Source organism: Gymnogyps californianus, chromosome 7, assembly GCF_018139145.2.
Source record: "Gymnogyps californianus isolate 813 chromosome 7, ASM1813914v2, whole genome shotgun sequence".
Classification (NCBI taxonomy): Eukaryota; Metazoa; Chordata; class Aves; order Accipitriformes; family Cathartidae; genus Gymnogyps; species Gymnogyps californianus.
This window is the reverse complement of record NC_059477.1, coordinates 17004632-17025132: the sequence shown is the minus strand read 5'-3', so window position 1 is coordinate 17025132 and position 20501 is coordinate 17004632. Positions and strand designations below refer to the sequence as shown.

General features: G+C 35.7%; 2 protein-coding genes across 2 annotated transcripts in view; one reads left to right on the top strand and one right to left on the bottom strand.

Annotated features, from left to right (window-relative positions):
* Positions 1-16523, top strand: part of ITGA4 (integrin subunit alpha 4) — a 37865-nt gene extending 21342 nt beyond the window's left edge. Inside the window, exons 15-28 of the mRNA XM_050900246.1 lie at positions 1559-1713; positions 4922-5071; positions 6378-6454; positions 9137-9287; positions 10035-10133; positions 10562-10641; positions 10994-11080; positions 11640-11730; positions 12436-12543; positions 12821-12940; positions 14354-14473; positions 14982-15080; positions 15291-15410; positions 16283-16523. Coding sequence (XP_050756203.1) covers positions 1559-1713; positions 4922-5071; positions 6378-6454; positions 9137-9287; positions 10035-10133; positions 10562-10641; positions 10994-11080; positions 11640-11730; positions 12436-12543; positions 12821-12940; positions 14354-14473; positions 14982-15080; positions 15291-15410; positions 16283-16375 — 1550 coding nt within the window. The 3' untranslated portion in view covers positions 16376-16523. The remainder of the gene's footprint in view (positions 1-1558; positions 1714-4921; positions 5072-6377; positions 6455-9136; positions 9288-10034; positions 10134-10561; positions 10642-10993; positions 11081-11639; positions 11731-12435; positions 12544-12820; positions 12941-14353; positions 14474-14981; positions 15081-15290; positions 15411-16282) is intronic.
* Positions 16524-20150: 3627 nt separating this feature from the next.
* Positions 20151-20501, bottom strand: part of CERKL (ceramide kinase like) — a 60781-nt gene continuing 60430 nt past the window's right edge. The window contains exon 13 of the mRNA XM_050899994.1: positions 20151-20492. Coding sequence (XP_050755951.1) covers positions 20411-20492 — 82 coding nt within the window. The 3' untranslated portion in view covers positions 20151-20410. The remainder of the gene's footprint in view (positions 20493-20501) is intronic.

The window sequence follows — 20501 nt, the reverse complement described above, 5'->3', positions numbered from 1 at the left end:
GTGCACAACCATTTAGTAATATTTTCACATGGGTTTTGCAGCAGTACTAAAACAGCACCATGATAGATAGGCTAATTCTGGTACCTGAATAAACTTACCTAACAGTGGTGTGATTAGATTCACACTCATACTTTTGAATTACATTCTAATGATGCCATTTCAGATGGTCCCTTTAATAGCATCATAATAACTAGATCCGTCATTTTGATATTTTTTTGAATGAGATAGTATGCCATTAGGGTTCACAAAGAAATAGAGTGCACTTACTCTGTGAACACTTTCTTTTACATAGTTGCCCAGGGACCATATTCTGTTTTGCACAAGGCCCAACAGGAGTGTCTGTCAAGTTTGTCTGAACTTTCCACATGCAAATGTCTGGGCTGTTGCATTGCAATTAGGTAGGGAATTAATGGTGGGTGGATGTCTTTTCTTAATGTAGAATCAAATGAATTATTCAGCACGATATTCAGATATCCTCGAAAAGCAGTCCATCCAGACATGGACCAAACCATACGGGACTGCTGTAGGGTGCAGTCTTCCACTTAGCAATAGAGAAAAGACATTCCCTTCATAAAGCAGCTCAAGCACCTGATCGTACCGTTATGGAACATTATGTGAAAGGGAGGGAGTCCCATCAAAATTACTGAAAAATATATCTTGTATTATATTTTATATAATGCATATTTTGCTTTTGGCAAAAACTGGTATTGCTTGAAGCAATATCTATTGGAGGGAATATTCATGGTGAACTTACTTAAAGTAATTTACTGTCTAAATTTGACTGTATTGCCTGGGTGCTTTTAACCTACTTGTCACGTGCTATTTGTAAACTGCAAATGCATGGTATATAAAATCAAATTGCTTAAATCTTCTGTATAAGAATATACAATATCCTTTAGGAACATATTACAGAGAACACATCCAATGATGAACTGTAAAGCTGCAAGTTCAGATCTTTTGAAATTCATATTTGTTGTGAAAGATGAGCAGTCAGACTGGATTACCCTTGCTGGATTTGGACATAAGACTTTTCAACTTAAATAGAAAAGACTAGAGGAAATTCTAGATATCCTAACTCAACTTTTGGCAGAGATTAAGAAGTAATAGGTCAGTAAAGCTCTGAAACATATTTGCAATTTGTTATCATAGCAATTCATGCTAACTTAAATAGAAAAAACTGTGAAGTTAAATAATATATGTCAGTGTCTGTTGACTTACCTGGTTGTTGAAATTTAATGTCAGCTCTGTAAGTAACTGAAGCAGGTTGTCTTTAAATAGATTCTGGTAGAAAATTATATATATAACTTGACAAAACTATCACTGATGTAAAAGCATGTAGCAGGGATCAGTCACGATGCAATCAATTTTCAGAGGGCTAGAAGCTTTTCTTAGGTATGGATTTATGTCAGACAATTTTTAAGCGGAGCATTTCAAAATGGATATTATGGAACATACTTAAGGAAGTGAGTCAAAAGATGTAATTTCCATCATAAATTCATGAAAATTCTAACACTTAAAGTTTTTATAACTTTTATTTTCCCTGGGTTTTATTTTGCAGTACTGCTTTATAATCTGAGTGTTGACGTGAACAGAAAAGTGGATACACAAGCAAGATTTTATTTTTCCTCCAATGGAACATCTGATACAATCTCAGGAAATGTAAAGATTTACAGCAAGAAGATTGCCTGCAAAGATCATCCAGCGTTTATGAGGGTAATGTAATTTTCAATATGTATTGCCCTGTAAATCCTTTGTTCTCCTTTGAAAAGCACACCTGCTGCAAAAGAACTTATTTTGTTTACAATTGCATCACATCATTTTGGAAGTAAAATATTTGTGTTCATAACTTCCACAGTTAATATATTTTAATTCTGATGCTTTCTCAGCTTTCTGTGGGGAAGTCAGTGGGTCTGCCATCTCTTATGTCGGTGAGAATGTGCATAATAATAGTCACAGTGAAGAAGTAGGACATGAGCATTCTTGACATTTTTTTCACCCTTTTTTATGGATGACAGATCATAGATTGAGGCTGGTTGGGAGCAACCAATAAGATACGGTATAACATATGTTTTCTGCTGAACATTTCTGATGGAACTTTCCTACATACTCCTTAATGCAAAATCTTTAAACTTGTAATTACACAGAGAAAATGTTTATTATGTTTTGTCATTTGTAACTATTTCAAAGAACACATACATGGTATTGCTCCCCTTTTTAGTGTGAGTAGATGTGGTAGCCTCACCTGATAAGAAAAGAACCCATTCCTGATCCACAGGAAGTGAAATGAAGATGATTGCTAGAGGAGAGTCTGTAGCGTGGTCTGTTTTGTGCATTTGTTGCAAGGAGCCAAGGGCTAGCAGGGCGTGAAGAACACCACTTGCTTGGGATTGTTTGATTTTTTCCTGCGAGGGATGCAGCACTCACCAAGGGAAATACTCAGAGAATCAAAAGGTGGAAATGGGGTAGGAAGAGCACTCGCGAGAGCTTCATGAATGAATTTGGAGCTGAACAATATGAAGAATGTGCAGCGTGCTGAAAAAGTGATCTCTCTGCTCCTCTGCTCACAAAAGTGAAGCCTGCACAGATACGTCTTTCTCCTAGACATATCAGCCTGAATCCCGGACCAGATTAGTAGTGAACGTGGTTACAGTTCTCTGTCTGTGAAGATGTAGAGACAACTCTGTTGTAGAAGGAATCTACTGGTAGAAGTGCTTCAGAGGAGAAGCCACAGAGACAGAAGTGCTGGCAGGGCAAGTGGGTGTTCAACAGGAGGCTGTTGGAGACCTGCAAGGTGTCAGCTAGCCACGGAGGCCTGTACCAACACCTATAATAGAGATGGTACCAGCTACTCAGCAGGAGGAAGTTGCCTCTTGGTTTCTGCAGAAGTAGAGTTTGATTCCTTTGAAATTGAGGATGGTACTGACTTGGAAATAAGTTAGTAAGAATCTAGTCAGTAAGATCCTAACTGCAATAGTGGTCTGAAAGTCACTGTTGCCCTGGAGGAAACGAACTGTCATATTCATGGCTTGATGTATCCCTCTGAAGGATGAATGAGGGACCTGTCTTGAAAGTAAAAACAACTGCAATCAGGATAAGGATATAATATTTTTAAGGCCATTCACTGGACAAGAGAGAATAAAAGTGATTCAGTCTATCAAACATCTTAGAAGCTTGCCTATTCCAACAAAAATTCTGGAAAATAAATGGGAAGAACTTGAAGTCCTAAACCTCAATCAAACCATAAAAACTAGCGGACACAGAAGAACCACGTTTTATTAAACTCAGAAAAAATAGACTTACCTGCTCTAAGACCTTAGATAAGGGGGAGAAGAATTCTTTAAAGAAATACTAAGGACAAGGAATATTTAGATGTAAGGGGAAACAAGGGTAATAAACTAATGGACTAGTTTGCCTAGCCTTTTCTTTAAAATCCTCAAGGTAGCAATTCTGTGACCTTTTGAAACAAACATCTGTTAGGATGACTGGTGCAGTTGATCCTGCACAGAGGCTGGGAAATAGACTTAATTTTCTATAGCTACAAAAAAACCTGCAGGGAAAAAGTCTTCCATGTATTTTTCTTCTTCCTTCCTTTTACTTATTTTTTGTTTATGACACCATTAGAAGCCAATTCTTCACAATAAAGCTTCAGGGTAGAAAGGAAAGCTTATGTTATCTACTGGAAAATTGCCCAGATGCATCTCAACTGGTAGTTGCAGCTAAGTGAATGTTACTTACAGGAGCAATGGCAAATTGCCACTTACTTATAAGAGTTTTGTAAGCTAAGAGAGAACTGACTGACAGCTGACCTTGTACAGATTGCTGTACCAGCATCAGCAGGTATTTGTGTAGGTGGAAGGATATGATTTGGCTCATCACTTCCTATAGTCTATCATTAGTATTTTTTCCTCCATATAATTCAATTTTCTTTTTAATTCTTAATTAATAGCATTACAAGCATCTCCTTCCACCCACTGAGGTTTCTGTGCTTTTATGAAGCTCCTAAAGTTAAGTAAGTGTGAATGTCTGTCAAGTACAGTCCTTGCAAGAGACGATGTACGTTTTATGTATTTTGAGTAAAGGCTAATTAATAGCTAATTAGTATAATGGAAGTAATATAAAGCAGATGCAGAGAAGACCTTGTGGAAAATTATTATGAATTAGATAATATGTGATTTGGCCAAAGCAAGCTTGCAGATAAGAATTAAAGTAGTGGCCATGTGGAGGGACAATCAGTGTCTGTCTATCTCCTACACTTAGGGAATAATTTAATCAGGTTTGCTATTGTTAGTACTCGGTGCTTCAAGCTGTTCAGTTTTCACAAGTAGATAGTTTGGGCTCTGATCTGCAACGTTCCTACACAGTCAAGGCTTCATGTACAAAGCGGTCATTTATTGAGGAGTTTAATCTTTTTTAATATGGAATAGGAAATAAAGAGGCAGAAAAATAAAATGCAGTCATGACCTGATTTAGTGGTACTGTGGGAGAACTCCTTTTGATTTCGCACAGAAATATCCATGGGTTTTGTCTGGCATTATCTCACTGGTTAGCTTTCTCCACTTTAGCCAACTTTTGCCTATTTTTCTATTTGGGCAGTACAGCATTTCATAGGTGTGTAAGGCAGTATTATTGACAGAAATAGGTTCACTATTCAATAAGACTTATTTTAATAAAAGAATCTTCCATTCTGAAATGCCTGATGCTGTCATTGAATGTAGTATGCCTTTCTGTGTTTCTGATTACCTCTTTCAGCGACAAAGATGTCTGGAAAAGTATATGAGCCATATGGCATATGAAATTATTTTACACGTAAAAAATAAGTGTTCCTGTTTAAGTTAGTTCTAGGGAACCTTATAATCTTTAAAACATAAGCATACATGTCTTGTCTTATATGATTAACTCATTAGGTTTCCAATTTTCATAGAAAGATGTAAGGGATATCTTGACTCCTGTACATGTTGAAGCAAGTTATCATCTGGGGCATCACATTCTACGGAAAAGAAATGCTCAAGAATTTTCACCACTTCAACCCGTTCTTCAACGGAGGAAAGAAAAAGATGTTATAAAAAGCAAGGTTAGTGTATGAGTTCTCTTTTTTCAAATGCAGTAAGTAAATGTTCATGTTTTAATCTTCAGTTAAAAAAAGCTTCACACATCCATAGCATGTGAAGGAATGCATTTTCCGGACCAGCACCTAGTGCCTTGATCTTAATTAATAAACCAGCATGCCAAAAAATGCCTAATTTTTCGCAAAAAAAAAAAAAAAAATCTTTGCAGAACTGGTATACAACTTGTATTATGATTTAAAAAAAAAAAAAGGTATATGCAGAGAACTTGCAAGAATATATAATATCATATACCTCAGAACACACAGGTACGAAATTCACTCTTTGAAATATTCATTCTTTTTCAACTACATGGGATAAGTCACTTTCCAGTATAAAATTGTTCTTTAAAATTAATTCTGTGTTAAATACACAATATCGTGTTGGTATCAATCTTAAAGTGTTTCAACGATGTAGCTGAAATATTAGTTCTGTGAAAGTATTGCAGGTTTTCAAACACAAAGTCTGTGGGGAAAAAAAGAGTGTATTCTGTATCCTTAAATGAGTATGAAATTAACTTTTTTCCCCAAAAAAACTTATTAAGAGTTAATAGACTTTTACTCTGACTTAAGCAAAAGTCGGGATGCTCTGAATTTTTAACTACCAAATGGTAATAAACATATTAAGACTTTTCACAAACAGTAAGTTTCATATAATTCAGATACAGTTGACTATCAGAACTCTGAGATATATAAAAGCTCCTTTTAAATGGCATGCTTTGCCTTTTCATCTTCATTCAAAATTTTGTTTTAGAAACCACAGAGTTAGAGAGAAAGAGGGTGTTGTTGAATATAGTGACATAAAGTGCTCTATAGCATACTGATAACCAAGGCACGGACACATGCAACTCATGGTGTCTCTAGTCTCATCAGACCTCACTAACAGTATGATAAGTAAAGTTTGTGTAATGAAACTCTCTTGCAAAAGTTAATGTGCTGTATCATAGGAGAGACTGCAGAGACCTCAGCTCTGGATCCTCTAAAACACTCTGCCCTTTTTGTGTACTACTTGTAAAAAATCAGCTGAACATACACCCACTGGTTTGACTGTGAGAGACGGAGTCTGGAAAGCCTCTCTGTTGTTATTCTGGGTGTGCAGAATGTGTTTGGAAAATGGCAAATCATAGCCTGATTGAATTTTTTTTAGGAGGCAGAGCTATTAGCCAATTCCAGACACTTGGTAACAAGGTGATAGGTTTCTTTCTTTGGAAATACTTTGACTCACTATAATATGCATAATACACTAAAGTGCTTTTTTTTAATTTGTCTTTTATAGTTTGTTTTTGCAAGATTTTGTTCCCAAGAAAATTGTTCTGCTGACTTGAGAGTTTCTGGAAAAGTTGCTTTTCCAAAGTAAGTATAATGTGGCTTTCATTTTTTTGTAAGAGGTTCAGTAAGATTTTATCTAAATTATTCCTTAATCTTTTGTATGTAACGAACATTAATTTGCAAAAGTAGACTGTGGATTCCCTGAGAAAATATGAGGAGTAAAGCTGTGTTTAGCTGAAGAATATTTTAAAATCATAAATCTTACAGGAAATGTAACAGAAACGTGTATAATTGAAGAACTGTTCTTGCATAATTAGAAGATTTTACAGCTCATAAAATTTATCTTCTTCACAAAAAGGTAAACTTTTATTCTACACTTCATATATAACTGGGCTACTCAATATGTAGACATCATAACTACTGTTGAATTGACAACCTATCAATTATTTCTGCTGCTGTTATGAAGATACTGTACTTGCACTGTACAAAGAAGATACTTGTTTCGTACTGAGACATTGTTATATTTATTATTTCAATTATAAAATAATTAAGTGGCTCTTTTTCCTCATTTACTTAAGAAGATTACATCTTCAGTTTTATACTGCTGCTTAAGACACCAGATGGTTGAGTATTATGTGAGGTTTAGACTTCTTTTCCCTACATGAATTAGGTTGCATTTTCCAAAACTAATTTTGTTTTGTGATTTTTCATTTACATCCCTAATTTTTTTGATATACCCTTCAGTATGTTTCAGTTTTTCCCATTCCTTCCAATTAGGTATCATGTTTAAATCCTGTTATTATGCAAGATAATTAATGCACTTTCAAAGTATTTAAATACAATTATTACTGTCTTGCAGAGTCTGTATTAAACCAAGCAATATTTTGTAAGATATACTTCTATTTAGCATCATCTTTGTCAAGTTTTAAGCCGTGTACCATTGTTTCTATTCAGAATGGATTTTAATGATTTGATTTTAAGTTATACTTTATCACCACAACCTTTTTCTTTATTGAATATTATACTTCAAAGCAAGAAATATGGGTAGTTAGTGTGCAAAAAGAGAAATTGTACCTGTTGTGAATCTCAGCTAGTTAGGTATTTTGTGTGTGACCTGGTTTTCTTGTGTAATTTATCACTTTTAAAAGTTGATTCTACTTTAATCGAGATACTAGGTTGAGCAACCTAAAATGACATCGCAAGGTGATGACAATCACATAATGCTGATTAGTCACACCGGTGTCATCCTGAGCACAAGCTTTTTCATCTTCATAGATTTCAGAATAAGACTAGTAGCTTTCTGCCTACTTTAACACCTGGCCTGTAGCATGAGTCTTAAGCCCTTTCCTTTGCTTAGGCCTGAAGGTTATTTTATTTGAACAGTCATAAACTTCTCAGAAAGAATGATTGTGCAGCATTTCCATTCGTGACATTAGCAATGCAGTTTTGTAAGTACGTCAAAGCTCTAAGAAAGGAAAACAGATTGCAGCATACCTGCTTGGCATTAGGTACCAGTAGCAGATTTTCAGTGTAAATAAATAGGCTAAATACCTTGATAAAGTGTGAAGTATCACCTTAAATTACATTGTACCCCTAGAATCTCGATTAAAAACTAGTTAGCTGTGAAGCATTAATTTATTTTGTCTAGACAGAATGCATTCATTATCCTTGAACAGCAAAGCAAACACTTTTAGTCTTAAAAGAATGAAATCAAATAGGGGTGGTCAATGTAATGCTTTACTTACTGAGTTGTGAGTCTTCACGTATACACTATCATGTTTTGTTTAAATTGCTTAGATATTGGCCTGCTCTGTAAATTTCTAGTCCACATCATGCATTTTTTAATGAAGAATGAAATATGATTACCAGGGAAAAGCTCTAGTTCAGCTTTGTTGTAGTCCCAGATGTGCACCTGGTGCTTTTGTGTACTTGTGTGTTAAGCTGGGAGGCATCTTTGTGACAGCGTCTTGTTAATGAGCTTGGCTTTAATGCATGTAAGAGGACCGAATGGTAAGCGTATAACTAGTAAAACAACTTTAAAATTTAACCTAAACTTAATCAAGCTACTGAAATGTTAACATTGTGTTTTTCTTTAATTCGCTTTTGTCTTGGAACCTATCTGCTTATGCAGCGCTTTTACCTTCTGTTGCTTTTCTAAGTGCCAGCTTCTTTCCCAAAGGTGTTCAGTGACTAATGCTTTGGTTTCAAGCCAGAATATCTGATAAATGTCTATTTCTAGGCAGCCTTTCTACAAGTCTTAATTAAACTTTAATGTCAAGCTGAAGTTTACTTTTAGCCCCCCATAGGGTGTCTGTACTTGTAACATGATTATAGAACATTACATAGATCATAAGATAGGCATGTCCACCTGCCCTCTTTGTGACCTGTTTCATATTAACTCAATCCTATACTTTGTGTAGAAGGTGAATTTTGAAATAATGTCTGAAAATACTGTAGCAGTAGCACATTGCTATTCTCATCTGTAAAGGAAAGGACCTATCTTGTAAAAATCAGAAGCACGACTCGTCTGATAACAGTTTTCTTGCTCTCGCATTAATAACCTCAGGCCTTAAAAAGTACAATACTGGAGTTGACCATCATAGAACTGGTGTAGTACCTTCAGTTACACAACGGAGTAAAAATTTCCCTAATGATCTCCAGCTGAGCTTTGTCAGAACCGAATGAAATTAACTAAAAGAGCAGTGGAGGAAAATTTTTGCATAAAAGCTGTATTTTCACTTACTATTATGATAATTATTTTTATAGACCTCATGATAAGAAACCGTATCTCGCTGTTGGAAGTATGAAGACTTTATTGTTGAACATTTCTCTGCTTAATGTTGGAGATGATGCATATGAAACTGTCCTCCACATTCAAATCCCTAAAGGTCTTTATTTCATCCGAGTTTTAGAATTGGTAAGAACAAAAAAATCTGTCAAACAGTAATCCTCCAATATTTTTCTTTTTCAGCTGGACATTTTTAAAATTATGTTAATGCATTGTTGAGTTTCTTTAGATACTGACAACCTACCCCCCCCGCCCCCCCCCAAAAAAAGCTGACAAAACTCCAGTTTTTAAGTTCTCAGACCTCTAGCTACCTAAACCACGTGCAATTTGATCAATACAGGTGACTTAAATCATTTCGGTAACAGGATGTGATGGTAACAACTAAAATTTTAAAAAATGGTTTCTAACTGTATTTCAGGACGTTACTGCTACTTTTTGTCCGATGATCGTGTTTTCAGTGATCACAAAGATGTCATTGAATCTGCTCTTTTTCACAAATACATAGTCTTCTGAAGAAGTCACAAATCTAATTGTTCTCTCTTTCTGCCTTTTAAAAATAACTGCTCTCTGTGTAGAATCCCCCTGACACCTCTCAGAGGTTGGCTTTAAACTTGAGTGGGTCTGGGTCTGATGCATACACCTTAGCTTCACTATTAGCAAACAGAAGATGAAGTAACAGGATACGGTAATCAATATATAAGGATATGTTAAAGTAGTCATGAATAATATGAATGTTCTGTATATTTGCATCAGTGAAATAACAAACACCTAGCTCAGGGAAATATAAACCACCCAATTTCAGTGTGTGCATGTAATTTGAAATGTCTGAAAAAAGCAGTTTTATTTTAATCATTAATAATTTCTCCTTTATTTCAGGAAGAAAAACAGATACATTGTGAAGTATTAGATAAAGAAATTCATGCAGTGAAACTTGAGTGCAGTGTTGGTTATTTATACGTAGACCAAAAATCAAAGGTAAGCAACATATGAAGTTCCTAGCTTTAAAAACACCCTAAATATGTTATAAGGATCTTCAGGGGAAAAAAAAGCCTCTCTCCCCTTCATTCCCAACTAACGTCTTTTATCATGTTGGTATCTGAATCTCTCTGCTACTTTTAAAATTCATTGCTTAAACACTCTCTGGAATAATTCATTAAGGGACAACATTGTTTGTATTATGCATCAACTGTGCTTGGCTTCCTAGACAAGTGAGCTGACTAAGGCTATGAACAAACGTGTTAGGTCAATAGAAAGGGAGTACAAGACACAAAAAGCAGGTATTGTCTTAGTTCTGACTTTTTTTAGAGCAGGAAATTCTAAATGTGTTTAATAAAATATTTTTACTTAAACTGTGTTAAAACACACTATCATTTGATATAAAGAAAATTTTATTTGTTCTACAGCTGGATTTTAGTTTCCTTTTGGATGCAAGCTCATTTACCAGAGCAGAAGATGACCTCAACATCATCGTTAATGCTACATGGTAAAGTCTAATAAAAATTGTTCAATGAAAAATATTACTAGCTTTGGAAAACAGAATAGGGAACACTGGAAAGACTTAGCAAAGTACAATTGCAAGAAAGCACATCAGTTGCAAATCTGCAGAGAAAGGGAAATTACAAAAAAACCCAGATAATAGATATTTAAATAATGAGCAGGTTTCTGCCTGTATAAAATGTTCTTTTTTTTTTTTTTTACTGCCTGACATGTTGTTACCAATAAAATATTTTTGTTTTAATAAGCCAAAAGGTCTGTTTAATATTTGTTTATAGAAATAATGCATAGCATATGATGATGCATTCAATACTCATTTTTCTCTCATTGCATTTTTATAGTAAAAATGAAGATGGGAACATGTTGCTGGATAACATGCTAACTTTAGCTGTACCTCTAAAATATGAGATTGAGTTAAATGCTCATGGGTAAGTCAGCTATTGCTATACCTGCACATCCATAGAACTGTTGTCTTGTTACTGTTCTAAATTCTCAAAGCTTTTAAGCAGAGGCGTGGTGTAGCTGAAAAATTCCGGGAATGAGATGGCACAGCTATCCTGGGGTCTGATCCATACACTTCTAAGATTTTGTTTCTACTACTGTGAGATGAGACCAATGATATCGATGGTGCTTCGAACTTGCCTCTTAACAGACTAATATTTTTTAAGAACTGGAATATTTTTTTATAGAAAGAGGTGTTTAATAAGAGCACAGCAGATCCTCAGATTCCTTGCTTAACATGGACCATATTCTGGGTTTGTTGTGGGGCATTCATGGAGCATAGTTTTGGGTGAGGATTTACGACTTTTTCTGATTCATCTGCCTTTTTAAGAGGAAGGAGTACAAAGGTAGAGGGCTTCTACTCAGTGTTCCTAGATTTACTTAAATGCAAACTCAGGTCAATCTTAATGGAGATAGCATGGAGCAGAAAGTTATGCTAATGATATATAGCAATTCTATTAATTAACAACTTCTAAACCATTGTAGATTTGTATCACCAGCTTCGTTTGTTTATGGAACAAATGAGAAAGATTCACCAGTTACGTGTATGAAGGAGAATATCAACTTCACTTTCCATGTAAGAGTTTTTCTTTGTAAATGCTATTATCCTTGTTTTGAAGGGTAATGCTTAGATTTCCAGTGTATCTAATAACAGCCTGCACAGTCAATAAGGGAACTTTTTAAGAGTACAAAGGCATGGTGAGCAACTTTTGTGCATTAGTGATGGGAAGTGGCTGTTAATCCCTCTTTGAACACTTTCTTTGGCCTGGACAATCTTCCACTGAATGGTCAGAGAAAAAATAGTTAGCACAAGCAGGATTGAAAGTGGGAGAGCAGTTCTGACTTGCCACTTCTTTAAAGTGTTTCTTAATGGAAGGAATTATCTTACGGTAAGCAAAAGGAACTAGGACCTCCTTATAAGAGGATCTACAGGTATCAAATTTGTCTCCAGTGGCTTAAAAGCAGGAGTGAGACATCAATCTCTCCTAGTTTCTTTGGCATATTCTCCCGGATGGCAGTCTGTAAGACCTCAGGACAGTCATCGCAGATTAGCACTACTTACTCATTGGCTTCAGAGAAGTGAAGGGTTCAGTAAGCCTACAGAACCAATTAGGCGAAATGTTACAACTCCTAGCAGAATCCACTTTCATGACAGCATAACAATGCAGGTGCTGCCCCATTCTGTGAAGTTTTATGTATTTATACTTTATGTATATATCTTTGTTACTTGAAGAGGTACCATGAATTAAAGCTTTAAATGTGTGACATTCTTCCCCCCAAGGTTATCAGTGCAGGACCAAGCATGGCTCCAAATACAAACTTAGAGATAATGATACCTAATGCTTTTCCACCCAATGACTTCAGATTATTCAACACATTGGATATCAAGGTAAGCACAGGTTACTTAATGTAATTTTATTAGCTATATGAATTCTATGAAAAAGAGAAGCAGAGCATAGCAGAACTAGGTACTAAGTACATGTTCAGTTTGTTACCTACGGTGAAGCAGAGTGAACAAGAATAGGATGGTCTTCAGCCCCGTGTGTTTTAGAATTCTGAAAGTAAAATTTACATTCCTTTTGAGCTTCTTGCCTTTCAGAAATCTGTATTCTGATTATTATCTGATGTTTAAATTCTAACGGTGATGATGTTATTGTTATTTCCAGACAACAGTCGGACAGTGCTTCTATAACAAATATCCCAGAAACTGTAGTGCAGCAGAAAAAAATGAAAACATTTTAAAGGATGTTGTCACTTTCTTTTCAAAGCCTGCTAAGAGACAAATGGTAAGGTCTGTCTTTTGGCATCAGTGGGAAATAAATGACTGTATGAATGAGCCTTAAGACAATGGTATATCTTACATAACGAGGACACCAGAGCAGTCTTGCAAGGATTTGTGGTGGGACCTGTGATAAGTTCAGCGTAGTCATAAGTGACTTTAGTGAAAGAGGTGAGAACTGAGATGAGAAGGTTGATTAATGAATGACACACAACTGAAGTCAGTGTGGATGACAGTCACCTATGAAGAACTGCCGAAGGGTTCTGTAACTGAATGAGTGGGCAAACAGAATGGCAGATGAAATTCAGTAACAGATCAAAAATGATGCATGTGGGGAAAAACAGTGTTAATTTTGATTACATGAAGTATGCAGATCAAATATTCATTGCCTTTCCCACATCAAAAAAGTGCCATCAAATGTAACTACTAGGAGCCGGGTTAAAAAAAAACAAAAGTAGTACTCATGGTGGAACTTCGTACTTGAAGGGTGTTATGAATGCTAAAAATAAGTGAATTCCAAGGGAGACTATAGGTTAATGGGACTGAAAGTCATTAAGAATTACAAAATATATGGAAATCATTTTTGGCTCAGGAAGTTCTTATTAAAAATATTTGGGAGGCTGGGAGAATATTGTACCTGCCTGGCCTGTTCAAGCTCGTCCCTCTACCTGCTTATGGACCCTGCTGGAGATCAGATACTTGACTATGTAGTCCAAACCAGAACTGCTATTCTAGTGTTACATTTTTGAGGGTTTGTTCTCATAGAAATCTGTGTCCTGCAACTTGTGTTTGATAAAGTACAGCTTTGTTTAATACTTTCATCTTAGAAGCAGCCGGACATTTTTAAATATGTTCATTTGGGACTTGAAGTAAGCCCGTCACAAGGAACACCAACCACTGACTGAGAGACAACCTGCACTAGAATAGCAAATCAGAACTTAGGCATTGCAGTCTTGGACAAAGAATATAATCATGTACAGGCTTGCTTTTTTGTCTTCTCCAAAGCTGAGTGAAATGGTGCTAGCTGTCAGTGTACAAGTGTAAGGATCAACCAATTATAGTGTTTATACTGGATATCATATAGTCATTGTCACTTGTCATTCTTGATAAAAGCTGATTTGAAACAACGGTGTAAAAAAACCCCATATAACCAAATTATGACAATTGTTATTTTTCAGTCTAAAAAAATCTGAATTTTTAAGAAAAATGACCTCTTGTCTTCTGTAACAATTAGGTTGGTCCCTTGTACTGTTCGTTTAGCACCTATGGATTGACAGTGATGGATGACAACCTAGAGTTACATCCTGACATTTCAAGAACAAACATGGATCTTTTTGTTTCACTCAATTCCTGAGTGTCTTTAATATTAAGATGACAAAGTTGATAAACTTAAGTTTTAATCTTTCCCTCCCTTCTACAGTACTGCATGAAAAATGACAGCCTTTGCTTACAAATATATTGCAAGCTTGGAAACATGGAAAGTGGAAAAGAAGCAACCGTTCAGTTGCAGCTGGAGGCTACTCCTTCACTTTTAGAAATGGTAACCCATGGATTTTTCGTACTTGAGGGGAATGTTTCAAGGCATATTTGCAGTATTCTCTGCATATAAATTCTAGGTATTAATATATTTTTGCAAACAGTATGATTAAATCCAAATCTTTTAGGTGTTAACCTATTTTATATTTTCAATGCTAAGTCTCAAGGTGATATATGAAAAATAAAAAACACTGAAAAATATGTATTTTAGATTACTACTTTATTTTAAAGTAAGTATTGCTTTGCCTATTCTGGCTGGGTTATGTAGGATTGGGATTTAATTTCAACTCATAATTGTACTTTTCTAAGTAAAGCAGCATGGAGGTGGACTTAAAATCCAGCTGGGCTTCATTCCAGCTTCTGGTGCTAATTTGTTTTGTGATCAGAAAAAGGCACCATTGTGTGTTTGTGTGAGATTCTGTTTCTGTGAGCAGCTGTGTTACCACTTTTGCTGGGTAGGAATTAATGTGTTGCAGTTATTTTTTAAAAGATAGGATTTTTTTTTTAATCAGGATGATGCATCAGCGTTGAAGTTTGAAGTAAGAGCAACAGCCTCACCAGAAAAAAATGCAAAAGTTATTGAACTACACAAGGACAAGCAAGTTGCATACGTAAGAATTCTCTTAATGAATTTGTGATAAACTTGTTAAAGTAGAAAATCCAACAGCAATTAAAATTGTGGACTTCTATACATATCTATACACAGGCAATGAACATACTGTTAGTTACTTAAGAATGTAATTAATTTTCCTAGTTTGTTTTAGTATCTTTTAGGGGAAAAAAAAATTCAGTTAGCACTAAACTTATTTTCTGCTTTCCAGGTCTATTTGGAAGGAGTGCACCACCAAAAGCCTAAATACCGTGTTACTATGCTAATTATTGGAATAGGCTTAATAGTTGGTGTTACCTTGTTTTTGCTGCTTTCGTTTATATTATGGAAGGTAAGTTTTCAGTATTTCTTAGTTGTTCTCAAGTCAGGAATTCACAGTGTTGGTGGATCTTTGGATCTGTTAATGCAGGTTAAAGGATAAATAGTATTTTATTATGATCTGTCCTTTCTAAAGAAACATAATTCCTCCTGTAACTTGTGTTTTTTCAAATACTTCTCCATTTTCCGTCATTTTATCTTCTGCGTATTCCACATCTTCTGTTATTCAACACCACAAACCCCTTCCCATGTCTTATATGGTATCTCATGTTTGCAAATGATTTATATAATTTAATGATGGCAAATGGATCATTTTTTGAGGGATGGTGCTCCACATTTAATGTCACTTGACACATGATGACTAATAGTCTGCAACATAGTTTCACGCCAGAATAAAATGTTTAAGATTTTAAACTGCGACATAAATGCTAAAAAAATCCTGTGCGTAAGTAAAAAAGAAAACTATGAAGGATGCAGCTTCTCTGACAAGCAATTAAGAGATTGGTAACTTCTTTACCTACATGCAGACTTTCTCTATCCGTTGTTTTTCCCAGGGAAGCATAGAAATGAAACAAATTTAACAGGAAAGTTTTATTACCATTTCACATTTAAAAAAAATACTGGATTCTGTGGACTGTTACAGTTCACAAGCCCACGTGTCCTTACTCCTTACAGGAGAGTATTGGCCTCCCAAAAAGTAAAAGAAAAAGCAAACCCCCTTTTTTGATTGATGAGTAACACTTGATTACTTGGTATGACAAAGCAACAGCAAATACCATCGTTCATAAACACCATATATATGCATTTTATTTTAGTTCATCTTTTATGGTTTAGATTTGATAACAAAGATTTGCTGACAACAGATTCCAAAATTATGTATTTCAGATTGGCTTTTTCAAAAGGCAATACAAACCGGTCCCTCAAGACAAGAACAGAAGAGACAGCTGGAGTTTTACAAGTGGGAACAAAGATGACTAAGATGGCAAATAAATGTTTGATTTTAAAATGAAGAATTTAAGATTCAGGTTAATTCACAGGAGAAGCATCAGTGACAAGAAAACTGGTCTTGAGCTCACTCGCTCTTACAAAATACACTTTATGTCCTTGAACTGCACGGAGGACTACACGTTAGAGTACTGTTGTTTTTCTAATATGAAAATGGTAAAACAGTTTGTTTTGAAGTCTCACAGTAATATTTGAAATGCCATGTATATGTCTGGTTTCAAACAGACAGAAGAACACTAAAGATAAAGAGAAGAAGAATTACTTCCCAGAAAGACGAATTTCTGGAAAGTAATAACGTTTGGCCAATCCTGGAAAATAAGATCTCAAACACATTAGCATGACTTATTCTATTCATTTTCAAGTTTCAATAATCTTTTGATTAGACATTCAAGAAGAAATCCTCCCTCATCTTGCTTTGGCAGTTTTACAAGGGTAAATTAGCTTAAACCAATAGAAGGACCGTAAGTAGAGCGCACGGATGTAAAAACAGCTATCGGAAGCTCTCTTGGGCTTCTGAAGGGAACCTCGTGAGCTTTGCCTGCACAGGCACAGCCACAACACTGCAGAGACTTAAGACACCCAGGCAAGCCAGAACCAGAAAGGTCAAAGGTGGATTCAGAGCAGGGGATTCTGTGGGGTAGCCTGGAGAATCCTCTCTCAGCTGGAGAGAGAGTAATGTATTGGAAATCATAATTTGTAGCCATCTTTAACAGGGTACTGGCAAGCACGACAGAATTAGTTGTTTCATCCTTTCTTCAGATATTGCTGCCATGATGTTTTGGACTTCTCCAATGAAATATTTCTAGGGGGGGGTTAAAGCAAGTATTTATTTTTATTTATTTGAAGATTTTTCTATAGTACTTAGCATAGTAGTATTTAGTACTGGCATTCTTCCAGGACCTGAAAAAAAAAAAAAAGCCTTCACATGATGACAAAACAGAGAAACATACCCAAAAGACTCCAAGTGCCAACCTTACTGGGCCAAATTTTATCTTTAGATATGCCACCCTTTATCTGAAAGTACTTAACAAGGAAGTAATTTGGAGAGCTAGCTTGGGTTCTTGTGAAGTTGTCAGACAAATAGCATCCAAACAGGCATCCTCAGAAGCCACTCAGCAGAAAGGCAAATGACTGAATAGAAACATGGGTCAAGCCACTGCTCTGCTCCTACGGGAAGTTTCTTCAGCTAGATGAGTTTGCACTGCCACCTAGCTTTGGTGAAATAGTACAATCCAGGGAAAAAAAATGTTACTTTGCTCCCCACTACAACTGGAGAATGTACAACTTCTTCAATAACTGAATTTATTGCAACAGCAGTATGCGATATGGCCTTTCCTGCCATGCCTTTGATGTCTTTCTGAACTGCAAGGAGAAATGAATGTATACATACATACACTGTGAAGCTGCACCATCATATGGGGATTAGCCTGAGACTCAAAAGCTATACAGAGTGCCTTCAACAAGCACTTTTTTGCTAATCGAGGGTTTGGTGCCATAAAAGCCACATTGTCCACAGATTCTAAAGGTATTGGGGACCATTTTGTAATTTCCTTTCCCTTCATTTGATGCCAAAGATGTGGATCACTCTAAAGGAACTTTTCTCTCTAAAATCTTCTGCAGTGTAAAGACAAATGTATATGCGTATATTTAAAAAAAAAAAATCAAAATAAAGTATGTGAAGAATGAAATACTTTCTTGCAAGTCTATGAAAACATACACAAAATGCTTATCTTCCAAATGGCTTTAGTGAATTTTTGCACTTTAACCAAAATATCTTTGAACAGAAATTAGTTTGATATTGCAGCATAGTGTGAAAAATATACCTCAAATACTGGAAGAAGCATTAACATTCTTTTTAGTACAAACAATGCAAAGAAGTGAAACTAAAGCATTTTATTCATCTATGAAATATTTTACATAAGTCAGTACAGGTGATAACGTTGCCTTGGAAATTGTATACTTCCTATTCAGATTTTAGTATTAACGTGTAAATGTTGGCTGCCTGTTCTTGGGCTACGAAGCAAAATTCAGCTAGCTTTTATAAACCAGGTTGACAAAAAATGAATGTACGATGTGCTGGTGGTGGCAAGGTTATAAAGTATCACTCAATTTCATTTTATTAAAAAGAACCCCAACAAGCACATGAATGCTGTTTCTTCTGCAAATTCAATTATTTTGTTAATTTTCAGTTATGTAATAAAAACAGTTAAATCTACCAAATGTAGCTGGAATCTCCTTTTTAGACAAGTTTAGGAAGTTTAGTTTGAATTGTCTTAACATGTTAAAAATAGTTGGTGTGATATAGGTATCAATTATAGTAGTTTAACTGGAGACTACTCACTGCGACTCAGACAACGGGCATAAACTGAAATGAGAGGTTCAAGGTTCCCATGAGAGGAAAAACGTTTTCCTCATGAGGACATCCAGGCATCAGAACAGGGCTGCAGAGAAGTTGTGTCGTCTCCATCCTTGGAGGTTTCAAGGCCGGACTGGATGAAGCCCTGAGCAACCAGATCTGATCTCGGAGCTGGACGGCGCTCTGAGCAGGAGGTTGGGCTGGAGCCCTGCCGGGGCCCTGTCCAGCCCAAAGGACGCTGTGAGTCTGATCCCCCTCTGCAGCCACTAACTCCAGTGCAAAGAGCAGAACTAGCTCTAAGATTCCTATAATAATTAATTGCTTATGAAGCAGGCATTTGATTGTCTATGAGTTTGGCCTTTACTACTGGCCAGGTTTGTCTGCAGAAACTGGACAAGATTTCCAACAAGTAACAGCTTGTTCTTAGAAGACAAATAATCATCTGCAGTGCTTTCGGTGCAGTACTTCTTTGTCTTGCGTATTTATCACAGGTAAGAATTTTTCACAAGTAGTATTTAAAATCAAAAAAATATGGTAGCTATAGATCCCATGTAAAGGCTTAGGCACTTGATTTAACAAAATCTTAAAGGACTGCATTTCACATTATACTCGACTGCTTACTGAAGAAAGAACTTGAAACAACTCATTGTAGGCAGGAGACAATGCAGCTTTCATACCATCGTTTGTCAGCTGCCTTCTGAGCGATTCATAGACAAGTGACCAGGAAAACATTCATTATCCCCATGGTCCTGCAGACGGACAAACTTGTCCGTCTGCTACTTTTCATCATCTCAGAGAAAGTCAGTTCCCAGAAAGAATATAGTCTTAATTTGCTGCCATCTCAAATAATTGTATTAAATATTTAATAAATTACAAAAAACCCAAACACTCATAAAAATTATGCCCGACAAAGAAGTTACAAAAATTTAATTCAATTCTAAGTTACTTATCATAACTTTATTCTCGGCAACAATGAAAACTATGCTGAATATCATTTCAGTTCTAGGACAGATAAAATATTTTTAAAAATTTATTTTGTACAAAGAGTAGTCTTTAAAATACATTTCAACAAAGAAAAGCCGTGTAAGACATGAGCATATTCTTTTGTATTACTGTTTGACTAGAAACGATTTGAAAGCAAATACATTAAAGGCAACGTTAAAAATGATAACTAGAAATGGATGTACTTGATTGATTAAAAAAATAAATCTATACTTTGCCAGCATTCTTCAGCATGAGGTGGTACCATACCTCCACTCACCAGCTCTATTTGAACTGAGTTACCTGACAACATGGATAGCAGCAGCAGACTCAAAAGTATCTCATACTATATTGCAAAAGCTAGAATAATTTTAAAGAAAAAATATTTTCTTCTATTCTGATGGACACTTCTTGAAACCCAAATTTGTAAGAGACCAATATAATCAGTTTTCATTTTTTTCTTGTTAAGCCTAACAGTTTCTTTACAGTTAAATACAACCTGCTAAAAATATATAACGTGATAAAAATTTAAAACCAGAAATATAACAAACATCCCAGTTAAGCTTCTGCTACAACAACTGAATTCAGTGAGTGAAAGACTAGGACCTTGGAAAGCTGCGCATAGAGGTGAGAAAAGGATTCTTTAACACAGAACTTGCAGTGTGTCCCTTCTATATGCAATTGCATGATGCTTGGGAACTCTCCAGGTCATCGGTGTTCACTCCATAGAGATTAATAAGTTGAGGATGCACCCTGTGAAGT